Raw genomic sequence first — 14678 nt, forward strand, 5'->3', positions numbered from 1 at the left:
TGTCCCACTGTAACCTCTGACAGCCCTCCACACTAACCATAACACCCCCAACCTTTGTGTCATATCACTATCTGCTGCACAATAGCAATTTTTTTTATCATCTGTACCATAAAATTAATGAGTTAAGTGTTTAATCCAAATTGAAGGTAGTTTTAAATTGCTTTAAGTTAGTTGATTTATAGACACACTACAGAACGATCAGAATTTGACTGTTCTTGACTTAACAGGCCACTGTTAGCAACACTAAATTTATTTGGAGGAACGTGCCCAATTATTAGTTTATGTAATGTATTATAATTGAGCAATATTAGCAATGATTGTCATTAGATACATCATGCTTGCATTGTATTCTCAAATGTTATTGTAGTTGTGTTTTGTGTACAATAGTTTAAAATTTTCAATTAGTTATAATCACCCTCTGACCTCACTAACTACAGATAAAGATTAGCTTTATTTGTAACATGTACGTCAAAACTTTGTTTTGTGTCAACAGTCCAATGATGTTCTGGGGGTGGTCGTCAAGTGTCGCCACACTTCCAGCGCCAGTATAGCATGCCTGCAACTTACTAATCCTCAATCATGCCTCTTTGCAATATGGGAGCAAACTGGAGCATCTGGAGTAAAGCCATGTGGTCACAGGGTGAACATATAAACATTCTTGCAGACAGCAGCAAGAATTCAACTCAGATCACTGGCACTGTAAACTAACCACTACGTTACTGCGCCACCCACAGCTACCTGATTTTCCTATAAATGTAGTGAGTTTAGGCCGGGATTGTAGATTAGAAGTTAAATCCCATAATTGGTGGTCTGAATTGTGAAGAATATCACCAGTAGTTGCATCCAAAGTTCTGACTAAATTCTTCAGCAGGCTGCTATCTTCGTGGTGAATCCCTCAGTAGAATATTAATAATAGAGGTAGTTAAAGGAAGTTGTTGGGAAGTGAAACTGTTTGGGATAAGATTAAGCTTTTAAGATGTGGTATAAGTAATCTGAATGCTCTTCGTGGAATAAGGTATGGCATGGAAAATAGAGATGGGTGTGCTGAGGCCTAATTAAAACAGATTGATTAGCAAATTCATCAATTACTTATTCATTGTTCAACAACCGCAGCATGAAAGGAAAGTCTTACCAAATGTCATGCAGCATTTCTTTTGTTCATAGCTACATTCATTCCTTTTTGTTTTTAGTTCTCTGATTTAATATCAGAGAATGTTTACAATAGACAACCTGAAGTTCTTACTCACCACAGACATCCTCGAAACAAGAAAAAATTCCCATACAATGAATGACAGAAATACATAAGAAACCCAAAGCCCCCTTCCCCCTCTCATGCACAAGCAGCAGCAAGCAGCATCAATCCTTCCCCCTCCCTTTCACCATCCCATAAATTATTCTAGCATAGAGCATCAGTTTAGATACTTATTATTTTTAGAATTTGGCACCGTGAAAGGCTTTAAAACAAAAAAATGTTACTGGTAACTACCATTCCAACATTTCTTTGCTTTAGGATGATGTCACCCAAAGTCTGAATGTGGGTTTTGTCCAAATTAAGGAAAAGTTATTGAAAGATCTAAATAAAAGTCAGCTGAAAAGATAAGAGCTTCATTTTTCTGAAGGCAGAGTAATGTGGAATGCTCTGCCCCAGAAGGCAGTGGAGGCCAATTCTCTGGATGCTTTCAAGAGAGGGTTAGATAGAGCTCTTATTGATAGCGGGGTCAAGGGATATGGGGAGAGGGCAGGAACGGGGTACTGATTGTGTATGATCAGCCATGATCACAGTGAATGGCGGTGCTGGCTAGAAGGGCCGAATGGCCTACTCCTGCACCTACTGTCTATCGTCTATTGTAAAAATGTAAACATTACATATTAATGGAGGTTATTTTTTCCTGTGCTCAGAATCTTGCTGCTGAAAAGACATACAATAATCTGGACATCACCGTGACACAGGCACTGCGGCACCGCTCACAATATTTTGAAGGGGTTGTGAAGTGTCACAGGCTGGAAGCACTGGAGACAACAGTGGACAGAATAGTTAAAGCTGAGGTAAGAGCATGTTTTGTATACTGTTCACAGAAGCAGACCGTTTGGGCCAGCTGGCCCATGCCAACCAAGTTGTCTATGTGAGCTAGTTCCACTTGCCTGCGTTTATCCCATATCCCTCTAAACCTTTCCTGGCCATGTATCTGCCTAGATGTCTTTTGAATGTTGTAATTGTAAATTGTACTCATCTCCACAGCTTCCTCTGGCAGCTTATTCCATATAACCAATATCTACTGTATGGGAAAAAGTTACTCATCAGGTCCCTTGAGTTTCAGGCTCCCCTCTCCTGGAAAAAAGATCATGACCATTCATCTTATCTGTGTCCCTCAAGATTTTATAAACCTCTTTAAGGTCACTTCTCAGCCTCCTACACTCTAGTGGGAAAAGTCCCAACCTCTCCTTATAACTAAAACCCTCTAGTCCTGGTAACATCCTTGTGAAGCTTTTCTACACTTTCCAGTGTAATGATATCCTTCCTATAGCTGTGTGAACAGAACTTCACACAATAGTCAAAGTGTAGTCTCACCAACTACCTGTACAGTTCCAGTGGAGGCACAAGAGATGCCAAATGCAAGAATGTGATGCAACACGCAATCTGCTGGAAGAACTCAGTAGATTGAGTAGCAAGACAGCTGCACTACAGATTTCTGTGACATAGGTGTTCACACTGCATACAATCTGTCTCCCATTTCCCCCCTCTTAAACTGCTATTCTCCTTTTATGAAGCCTATCCTCAAATATCTTACTCTATGATTGTTTTCAGTCCCTTCAACTATTCCTTGTGCTCAACATTCTTTCTGTTAGCCAAGTAATGAGGATTCTCCTAGATTTCCTAAATTTCCTAGATTTGTTGTTGACTATCTTTCCTCCACACATCTTCAAACTCCTTCATAACCGTAAACATCTCTATATGAGTCATTCTGAAGTTCTGCTTTTAGAAAAGAGCCTCCATCATTTCGATCTTTCTTGATATGTGTAAATGCTGTTACAGTATCTTTTTGCATCTTCTTTAATGGTTTCATAATTAAAGTCAGAAGGTGCTGGAAATATTTACTCAGCAGGTTAAGTTAGCATCTGGAAAGAGAAATAGATCCTTCTTCAGAGAAAGGAAAGTGCAAAAATATGTAGGTTAAGAGAGGGGAAAGGGTGGAAAAAACAGAATCAAGTAAAAGAGCAGGATTATTTCCATTCACAGCTTGTTGGATGAAGTAGCTTGTGGGTACGTGCAGCACACTTCAACATCTAGAGCTGACAAGTGTCGAGTAGTATTTGTAGCCCAAAAGTGACCATTTCCAAAGAAGCAAGTACACTCATCAATCCTTGTCATTCTATGATATTATCTCTGCTGAGCCCCCACCTTCAACATCTTCAGAATGAACGCTGACCAGAAGCTTGACCAACCCAAGCATATAAATATTGTGCTTACTATCGCAAGTCCAAGGCTGGATATTCTGCAGTAAGTGGGCCACCTTCTGAGACCTAAAATCCTTCCACCGTCTATAAACCAAGAAGTCTCAAGGAGCTCAATGTCATCAAGGCCAAAGCAGCCGGTTTGATCCACAACATACTCAGCACCATAAACATTCTTTCTCCCCACTGCCACAGATACAAATGTACTGTGTTTATTGTGCGGTGTACTCTGACAGCATCTTCCAAATCTGCGACCTTTAGTCATAAAAAACAAGAAATCAGCAACGGGGATATCAACACTGGCGAGTTCCTCTCCAAAGTCGCACACCCATCCTGACTGGGAAATATTATTATTGGTCCTGTCCAATAGCGCTCTGGAAGTATATTAGTTGGGCTGCAGGTGTTCAAGGTGAGAGCTGACTATCACCTCAAGGGGTGAGTCATGCCCTAAATATTGGCCTTGCCTACATCCCAAAAATGAATACATTAAAAAACAAGGTTATCCAGGTGAAATAATACTTTTAAGCTGCCCAGTTAATAGATAATAGGGCAATTAGAGATAGAAAAAAATGAGCATGTTACAACTAAGAGGGGTACAACACAGCAGTTAGGCACCTGGAAACTTGTGAACAGTGGTATACTAGAACATTTGATTTTTATACAGTACCGTGCAAATGTCTTAGGCACATACCTGTATGTACTGTAAAAGACCTAGTACTGTGACCTAGCACAGTACTGTGTATTGTTTAAATTAGGAAGATGGTTGAGAAGCAGAATAGAGTACTTAGATTTGTATTAGCTCAGTAGTATTAAGTGTGTTATTTGGTAACTGGAAAGATATAATATGCAGTAGTGTGCAAAAGTCTAAGATACCCTAGCTATATGTACACACACATGCATACAATTTTTGGATGCGAATATAAATTAAATTAATAAGTTAACAAATAACACAAACGGTGGTGGTGGTGTTGTTAGTGTGGGGGATAATCTTGGGTTGTAGGAGGATATTGAACAATCATGGCAGATGGACCTTTGAGAAAACTAGTACAGAGGGACCTTGATGTACAAGCCTAATGATCCCCAAAGACAGCAGTACAGGGTAGTATGATATACAGGTGTAGTAGAAAGAATAAGTTAGAAAGTCAAATAACCTCATGCTGTATTGTCAGTCTCTTGTATTGTTTGATACAATTGGACTTTTATGACACAACAGTTACAAATCTTTCATTTTACCATACAACAATTACTCCTTTTTTTCCATTTACACTAATCACTCAAGTGGTCAAAATGTGGCTAGTAGTAAAATCTTCTGTGTCATGGCAACAGCATTCAATCCTGGAGTATGTGGTTCTTAAAATTGGCAGGCATGAATGTAAAAACGCAAACAAGAGGAAATCTGCAGATGCTGGAAATTCAAGCAACACACACAAAATGCTGGTGGAATGTAGCAGGCCAGGCAGCATCTATAGGAAGAAGTAGAGTCAACGTTTTGGGCCGAGACCTATGACCATAAGCCTATTAAGTCAGTTCTGCCTTTCCATCATGACTGATTTATTTTCTCTCAACCCCATTTACCTGCCTTCACCCTATATGTAATATGTGTTTATTGAATAACATAATTCATAAGCAAATTATGCATAATACAAAATAATTAGTTGTTTACAACAATAAATTATGTTCTGGTGCAGATGTTTGTGGGAATTGCTGAATGTTATCCTTTCTTAAATGTTCAACAATTCCATTAGATTCTCAGCTCTCTGCCTGAGTTGTCACATTTTTGTTAGAATAAGTAATACGTTTAATTTTGGAAAGATTGGTGTTCCACTAGAACTTTAACATTTACCCTATCATTTTAGGCACTGTTGTCTTGGTAACTGGATTATGTTCTGAAATATTTTAACAAAAATGGCTTTGTGATATATTTCATCACAAATCTTTTTTATGACTTAGCCTTTTCACAAACATCTTTCATTTATCTGCTTTCAGGTCCATCGGCTTGTAGTGGTTGATGAGAAAGACAGCATAGTGGGAATCGTCTCACTGTCTGACATTCTGCAGGCTCTTGTTCTCACACCAGCAGGTATAGATGCACAATATTCCTAATCCTCTGGAGTCTGACCTCTCACCCCTTCCTGTAAGCATTCAGGTAGGGTACACCACAGCATGTTGTACCCACTCAAGCTTGCTGAATCAATATTGCCTGCTGAAATCCCTTTGCTGCTGTCTGCTGGTTAGCCTGAACAGCCATTGGCATGGCCAAAATATAGCCGCTGTTGGCCTGTATAATTTTGTTTTTGTCAGCAGAATGAAGGTCAGTTTTAAATGTGAAATGTGTACAATCTCCAGGGGTGATTGATGCATTCAGACTAAAAGGGAATAATACCCTCAAATCTTGCATTTGTAATGTGCAAATATGCACCAATGTTTTTTTCTATCGCAAGGTAATGTGTTATTCTAAATTATTATTAATAAAATGTTCATAATTCTATAACATCTTACATTTATAAATAGCTTAAGAAGAATTGTCTATTAAGCACATGGGCATTGGGAGAGGATTGGAAGGAGACAGTTGCAGCATTTCAAAGGTTTGAAGAGATAGGAAATGAAATCTGGCCATAGTTGGAGAACCAAAGCACTTGGAAGAACATGGAGGCCGTAAAGGACTAGACTACATACCCATTTGAAGATAAAAGTAAAATCCAGAGTTGTTCAGGATACAGAAATAGATGTATACAATAAATGCCAGGGCACTTGGGAGCACTGATATACTGAAGAGATTTACCATGATGTTACCTGGATTAGAGGGTATAAGGCTGGACAAACTTGCTTTGTTTTTAATATGTAACATCAGAAGTTAATGGGTGACCTATAAGCCTATTTTATAGGCTTATAAAATAGTGAGAGGCATAGATGGAGTAGATGGTCAGGGTCTTTTTCACAAGATGGAAATGTCAAATACCAGGGGCATAGCTTTATGTAAGAACAGAAGAGTTTAAAGGAGATTTATGGGGCAAGATTTTATTCTACATAATGGTATATGCTGTCAGGACAGGTAGTGGAAGCAAATTGAACAGCATTATTTAAGAGACATTTACACAGACAAATGAACAGACAGAGAATGGAGAGTTATAGATCTTGTGTAGGCAGATGGGATTAGTCAGGATTAACATCATGTTTGGTACAGACGTAGCAGGCCAACTGTTCTATGTTCTATTTGATTGAGACTCATTTGGCTGTCTGGATGATGTCGTACACCATTGTGTTCTAGATTCAGTGAAGAGGTATAGTCATTAAGTAGCAATAGGTTACAATTTTAATGACACAAGTGGATACAGGCAAGTCCCACAAGATTCCATATTTCTCGGCTAATATTTACTTGGCAGATGTGAAAGATGGCCAATACCATCTGTGCTAGATCTTTTGGCATTAATCTGGAAGAGATTGTGGGTTTTGTGTTTATCCAGTATTATTGTTGGAAATGCAGAGACTGATTTGCACGCACACTGATATATTATTTGGTCATCTACACCACACATCTTAACAGAAATACAGTCAAGCTGTAAAAGCTGGAAAGTACCCTGTCCAGCGGACACATTTAACTGGCATATATGGTGTGGACTGCTTGCATGGAATTACCTTAGAAATATGAATTGCATGTGTCTGTAGAGCAGTGATCTGATACTGCGTTCTGGAGTACTAACATGAAGAAACGCATGGCCAGTGAAGAAGTGTGTGCATTGAATGCCCTGTTTGTATTTTAATTATTGCTCTGCCAAAACTTCAGTGTATGATGATTTGATGACTTCTTGTAAAGATCAGTGCAAGAATTGAAGTTGTGAAATCTGCTTTTACATTCTGATAACAGTGAATAAGACTTCCCCTCCCAACTCTCCCCTTATCACTATAAATTTAGTAATCTAACATCACTTTGTGTGGGTTGTAGTCATTATTTTATGGATCTATTATTTTAGTACAAAGGTCTTTGGGTGATGTACAAAATACTTAACTTACTGCACAAGATTATGCTGGACGGACATAGCTTCTGCCTCTTACTCCCCATACAACCTTACTGACCTTCAATAGACCCTGGAGAACTTGCTCCCACATTTCAGACTATTCCACTGTTTCTAAATGTTCCTGACGATAAGAGACACACAGTTTTAAACAGTTTACAGTTTTAATTTAAAATTAAACAGTTTTAATTTTTTAAAATTGAAATAAAATTTAATCTTTGAAACATTATAATATCTTCACTATCCAAGCCAGCAAGCTCATTTAAATGAACAAACACCAACAACAGAGCTACCTGTAAGGAGTTTGTACGTTCTCCCTGTGACTGCATGTGTTTCCTCCGAGTGCTCTGGTTTGCTCTCCCAAGTCCAAGAGTACCGGTTGGTAGGTTAATTAGTCATTGTAAATTGTTATGCTAGGTTAAATCAAAGGTTGCTGGGCAGCACAGCATGAAGGGCCAGAAAGGTCTATTCTGTGCTGTATCTCAAAAAATAAAACATAAAATGCTGGAGGAACTCTCATCAGGCAGCATCTAAGGAGGGAAATGGGCAATTGACATTTTGGGTTGAGACCTTACTTCAGGACCTGATACAGCAGCAGTCCGTTTTTCTCCATAGGTGCTGCCTGACTTGCTGAGTTCCTCCAGTATTTTGTGTGGTGCTCCAGATTTCCAACATCTGCAGTCTCTCTTACGTCTCCATGCACCAGCCATGGCCGCCAGTCCTCAGCTCACTACCACTAAGCTGTTAACTCAAACTTGATGTGAAGTCCAGCACTAACCCTACAATGTGTCAGCACATTTAAAAGAAAATGGTAAACATTGGAGATTCTGCAGATGCTGGAAATCCAGTGCAACACACACAAAATGCTGGAGGAACTCAGCAAGTCAAATACGTCTTGACTTCTTGCGCCAAGACCCTTCATAAGGACTGTAAAGGAAGGCAAAAGAAGCCAGAGTATGAACATGAGGGAAGAGGAAGAAAGAGAAGCTAGAAGGTGATAGGTGAAGCCAGGTGGGTGGGGGATTAGGGATGAAGTAAGAAGCAATGTGATAGGTTGAAAAGGTAAAGGGCTGGAGAAGAAGGAATCTGATAGGAGAGGAGAGTGGCCACAGGAGAATGGGAAGGAGGAGGTAGGGTGGTGAGAAGAAAACAGAAGTTACCCCTGCACTCTGAGTGTGGCAGTAGAGGAGGCCATAGACCAGCATGTCAGAATGGGAATGGGGATTGCAATTAAAATGGTTGGCCACTGAGAAATCCTGCTTTTTGCACTTGGAGCGATGGTGCTCAATAAAATGGTCCTTCAACTACAGAAGAGGCCTTATCAGGAGCACTGGATATGGTAGACGACTGCAACAGATTCGCAGGTGAAGTGTTGGCCTCACCTGGAAGGCCGCTTGGGGGCCTGAATGGCGGTGAGGGAGAAGGTGAATGGGCAGGTGTAGCATTTCTTCCACTTGCAGGGATGTGACTGGAGTGAGTTAGTAGAGAAGGGTGAATGAACAAGGGAATAACGGAGGAAGCAATTCCTGAAGAAAACAGAGAGTGAAGTGGGGGGGCGGGAGATAAAGATGTGTTTGGTGGTGGGGTCCCATTGAAGATGGCGGGAGTTGCAAAGAATGGTGTGCTGAATGCGGAGGCTCATGGGGTGGTAAGTGAGGAGAGGAGGAACTCTATCCCTTTTAAGGCAGCGGGAAGATGGGGTGAGGGTGAGTGTTCGGAAAATGGAAGAGATGGGGCTGAGGGCAGCGTCAATAGTGGAGGAAGGGAAATACGTTGGGTCAGGTGTCACCAATGTGGAGGAGGCCATGGACTCACATATCAAAGATTCAAAATATGTATAACCCTCTCACCAGGCTCATATGCAAACTTACTCATTAGCTACCTCTGTTAACAGCCACGTGACAGCGGTGAGAGGGCCATCTCTCATAAACAGTATACCTCGAGGGTCGGTATGATACGGGGTTCAACCAAACAGGAACGTCGTGATGTTCCCGTTAAAGAAACTTTGACAAGCAAATGCTGTGAAAATACTGCCCATACACAATTATTGGTTAACAAGAAATAACAGATCTTACACGCATAAAATTGTAAAGAAAGTATATTTACTGATTTCAACTTTATCAAACCGTTATCACGAGAGAGAAAAAAGAAAAAGGCCCATTACAGTTAAACCCATCTAAATGTACATATGACTGTTGGAGCTCATCTCTTCCAAAGCTGGATATAATTGTTACTCATGGCTCTGAACCCACGGTCTGCGCGAAACCCTCTGCCACATTTTTGAACTTCCCTTGAGGACCACCTCAAACAAATTGGCTCTCTCTCAGGAGCATTGGCCCTCCTCCTTGGAACCATTCATCTGCATGAAGCACTTGTGGCAATGGCACAGCATCTTCTCTTCTGTCCCGCTCCGTAGCTCCACCAAGGACCCAAAACCAAACTACAGTCCTTCAGAAAGCTTTTCCCCACAGCTCTGTAGAACCTTCTCTCACATCCCACAGTCCTGATTGGCTGATTCACATTCCTAAGTTGGACAGCATAGGTCCTTATCTTAGCCAAAGCCAAAACACACTTTCCAGCACGGCACACTGCTTTTACAGAAAACTGCTGATATAATCTATCTCACAGCAGACCAGTAACCAGGGCTTTACGTACAGTATGTATGCAGTATACAACCCTGAGATTCGTCTTCCCACAGACAGCTACGAGACAAAGGAACACTATGGAACTCATTCAGACATCAAACACAAAATGTGCAGAGAAAATAGATAAATCACGCAGACAGAAAAAAATCGAGCGATCAACACACAGAGTTGCAGAGTCACATGGTCCAGGAATGTTCAGTTCAGTTCAATTTAGTCCCAGTCAAAACCATGCAAAATAGCAATTAAAAATAGAATAATAAACACATGTAACATGAACTGCAGAGTCCTCTAATGGGTCCAATCCACAAACAGCATCGATCAAACCTTGCCCAAGACCTTAGACTCCTGCACCTTCCTCTGGCAGCAGAGAGGGAAACCAGTCAAACGCAGGGGGGTGGCTCTAAACACCCACCCGTCTTCCGTTCTTGTCCTTGTCAATTTCAGTTTTGCTCGATGCCTTATTGGGTGAGATTGATGAGTAATAGATCCGATCATTGTTTGTGCTCTGCCATTAGGCCACACATTCTGTTCTCAACCTCACTGAATTCCTTCAGAGACAGTGCAAGTACCAGATTGCTCAACTGGCATTATCAAAATGTAAATTAGAGACTCCAATCACACACAGATTAGAGGTAGCAGTACATTGAAAAGAAGTTTCATCAACTGTCTGCAGGATCTCATCATTGGTCACTGGCGCCATCTTGCTGTGATGACAGAATGGGAATTGGAATTGGAATTAAAATAGTTGGTCATGGTAAAATCCAGCTTTTTGCACAAGGAACAAAGGTACTTGACAAAATGGTCCCCCAGTCTATGTTGGGTCTCACCAATGTAGATGAGGCCCATTAAAAATAAATAGTTTATTTTCTAATCATATCCACATTTCTGAGATAAAAGGGGTATTAGATGCTGAACATTTCTAAATAAGAATTAACAATATCCAAACATTGTAACGTCAGATTAGTAATCTATAATCCTGAAAGGTGTATCGTCTTGCTCTTTAATTTCAGATTCAAGATATAGTAGTTTTGCATTTGGAGAATAAAGCAAGAAACGTTCTCCTACATTAGACAAATACAGTTTTATCAATTCAAAGTGATTTTAGATAATGGAGGGGAAAAATAAGTCTTTCCTAATCCTCTTCTACATCCCTCAGACCAATATAGAATAAAGCAATGTGGATTTCTTGCCACGGATAATGGGTATTTTTTGGGTAAATTGATAACAATAAAGAGAAGACTGTTCAATGTTTACTCAGGAAATTGCCAGCTGTAGAAATATTGGTATTATTGCTTATATTTTCAATTTTTAGCAAAAATGGGTAAATGTTAAAAACAGACCATAACTGAATGCTAGAGAAATGGTTTAATAGGAGAAAAATATGTCCTCAATTTGGAATTCTATGGATATGCTTTGGCACATGATAGCCTTCCCAATTTCATTTAAATAGTGATCAGGAAGAAAATGATTTCATTTTCCTGGATTCATTCCTGTTTAAAAAGATGCTGAAGTCTCTCACCACTGTGACTCAAAATGGGAATCTTTTGTTCCTTAAGTAGTATTTGTGTTGACCTTTAAGATGTAGTGCCATATATTCAATAATGTAATGCTAATAAATGATCATGTTCACTACTGTTTTTGTGTACACATTTATGTAAATTACATATAAATTTTGACAGGAGGCAAAACTATATATTTTTTTCCACAGAATTGTGGATGTCTGAAAAATACTGCTGGGATAGTAGTGGAAGCACATACAATAGAGCTGTTTAAGAAGCTCTTAGGCACACGAATATGCAGAGAATGGATGGATGTGAATATTGTATGGGCAGAAGGCATTGGTTTAGTTAGGCATTTAATTACTAGTTTAATTAGTTTGTCACAACATTGTGGGCTGAAGGGCATGTCCCTGTGTTGTAGTGCTCTGTGTTATAGCTAAGTGGGCAATTCTTTAACATTAGAACATAAGAGATATTTGGATCTAATGTGCTCTTGTCAGAATGACCATGAACTTGTTACTGTTTAATGTAGATGATCTTATATGTCAACCACAACAAATATCAAACATATAGTGTTTGCAATACAGCACAATTGGTACCAAGCCAAACAAGTTATCAGATGAACAAAAGCATTTAGAGATTGATTGTAAGAAACATTTTTTTAAAATGATTTTATTGAGTTCTAATTATTAACTGGTTTCCTGATATGGATGAATTTTGTTCTTTATAACCAGTTTTATTGTCTCAGCACTGATTTCTCTTTCAGAAAAGCACATAATGGTTTCTGTTTGTACTTTAAAGGTTCTGTAAGAAAGGAAAGTATTTCAGAATGACAGATGACAATAGAACATGGACGATTGCTGACAAGAATGCTTTGAAGCGTCTTATTCTGTTCTGGGCCAGATGAACACTGACTACGGCAGAGAGGAGAAGGCACGAGATTATGAAATCACAGAAGTGACATGGTTTAATCAAACACTGTAGCTGGATCTGAAAGGCATTTGTGACAATATCTGAAACCAAACACGTGATCTTGCTCACTGAATAGCTATACAGATACAGCTGTAATGTTGTAGCTAAAACTCTGAAAGAATTTATTTTGCAAATAACTATTAGCAACTATACCTAAAGATATTTTTTAATGTGTTGAAGCCATGGCAATTTAAATGGCTATTTATTTCCACAGTTTGTCGATCTGTTTTTCATGACAGGGAGTAGAAGCCGATGTGCTGCGTAGTGGGAATTCTCATGAAAAACTTCAAACTAAGTTTGGACCTGCCATGGCACCACAATCCTCCAACAGGAGCATGCAATGAGAACTGTTAACTGTACTGTACTGTAAATAGGAAGCTATTGAGGGAAAATGTGCCAGAGAAAGGTATATTTTTAGGTGTGTGAAAATGTAAAATTATGTTTGTACAATTGCACATTAAATTTTTTTGTAAATTATATTGTTTTCATATGGCTGCAAAAATGGGGGGTGCTTGGGCAGAGGTGGTGTTGTCTATGTAAATGCACAAAGGCATGAAGATGATGCTATATAGTTTTCCTGCTTGGAAGAGAAGGAAAAAGGGGAAATTTTTGCCACAGTAAACGTTTATAGGGCGCGAGAAGAAAACACTTAAGGCAAAACATTGATAAAGTAATATTGCACTTTAAAGCACAGTCATTCATTGTGTAGCAAATTAACGCAAGTAACAGATAAGGAAGTTTATAGCCCCCCACCTCTCTACCCAACTCACCAACTCTGCTTGCAGATTTGCAGTTACTTATTGGTGGGTAACCAGATCTTTGCACAGATCAAAATGCTAATTTTTTTAAAAAAAAATAACAGTTGGGATAGATGCCATCTCCTGCAAACCTGATACTGATGTGAGGAGGCTACACTTCAAATCTGTTGAGATCTGAGACAACTGAATTGTTTGGTTGATTCTAGAGCCTTGCATTCTCTTCCTTCCACCCTTCCATCACTGCCCCCTCCCCAAAAAATTTTCAAAAAAGAAACATTAATCATTGGTGGTGATTGAGTAATGTCAGTGAGTTCTATACTTTGACAATAATAAGGATTGTATAATAAGTAAATGGATGTGTATGACAAGAATGTCTATGTAGTATCTCGGAATACCTTGCTGAAAACCTTGAAGCTAAAAATGCAGTCCTCCTCTACAACTGATGTGAATAGAGGACCTTTTTAAAAAAAAAATTAGCTCATTCCAGACCAATATTACGTTCTCGGCCTTTTGATCTGGGTTGATGAAGTTAACATCACATTGTTGCAATTTTAAGTGCCATTAAATGATTCAATCTGAAAGTGATGTGAACTGATTCTAAACGTAGCTTATTAAAATATTTCTTGTATTATACTTTGAATGCTGTCCTGCATTACTTCAGTGCATTATCTTATGTATACAGTATTGTACATTGTTAATGTTGAATAAAGAAGGTTTAATTGCCAGGTGCAACTACATAGCATTAGTCTTTTTCTTTCTTCTTCACTTAGAGATGCAGCCAGAATTGGCCCTTCAAGCCATGCCGCCCTTTCAAAACTTGACAACCCCGATTTAACCCTAACCTAATCAGAGGACATTTTGCAATGACCAATTAACCTACCCAGTACATGTTTGGACTGTGGGAGGAAACCCACACATACCACAGGAGAATGTAGATACTCCTTACAGAGGACACTGGAATTGAATTCCAAAACTCTGGCATCCCAAGCTGCAATAGCCTTGCGCTAACTGCTACATCACGGTGGCGCCCAAGCGGTTTAGGTAGTCATTGCCTGACTGATACAGGGTGGGTGCAACTGTGCGCAAAAGTATGTTGTGAATTGACTTCACATTTAGTATAAGTTGGTCAGTACAATATTATAGGTATTGAATTTTTTTTTCCTCGGTGCTTTACTGTTCTATAGTACAAGTGCAAGGAATTATCTATGGAATCTCAGCAAGATGAAGGAATTGGTTGTTGACATCAGAAGGAGTAGTGGACCGCACGACCCTATCTACATCAGTGATGCGCAGGTGGAACAGGTCAAAAGCTTTAAGTTCCTCGGGGTGACTATCACA

The 14678-nt window shown here is 39.4% G+C and overlaps 1 protein-coding gene across 8 annotated transcripts in view; it reads left to right on the forward strand.

Moving 5' to 3' along the window:
* Nucleotides 1-14077, forward strand: part of prkag2a (protein kinase, AMP-activated, gamma 2 non-catalytic subunit a) — a 515738-nt gene extending 501661 nt beyond the window's left edge. For 6 of the 8 annotated variants that reach the window (XM_073054948.1, XM_073054945.1, XM_073054949.1 and 3 more), the window contains 3 exons: nt 1900-2046; nt 5440-5533; nt 12412-14077. In XM_073054948.1, coding sequence (XP_072911049.1) covers nt 1900-2046; nt 5440-5533; nt 12412-12443 — 273 coding nt within the window. In that variant the 3' untranslated portion in view covers nt 12444-14077. Of the gene's footprint in view, nt 1-1899; nt 2047-5439; nt 5600-12411 lie in introns of all 8 variants that reach the window. The other 2 variants (XM_073054946.1, XM_073054947.1) reach the window with 2 other exon arrangements.
* The last annotated feature ends 601 nt before the right edge of the window (nt 14078-14678 follow it).

The sequence above is a fragment of the Hemitrygon akajei genome, chromosome 8 (assembly GCF_048418815.1).
Source record: "Hemitrygon akajei chromosome 8, sHemAka1.3, whole genome shotgun sequence".
Classification (NCBI taxonomy): domain Eukaryota; kingdom Metazoa; phylum Chordata; class Chondrichthyes; order Myliobatiformes; family Dasyatidae; genus Hemitrygon; species Hemitrygon akajei.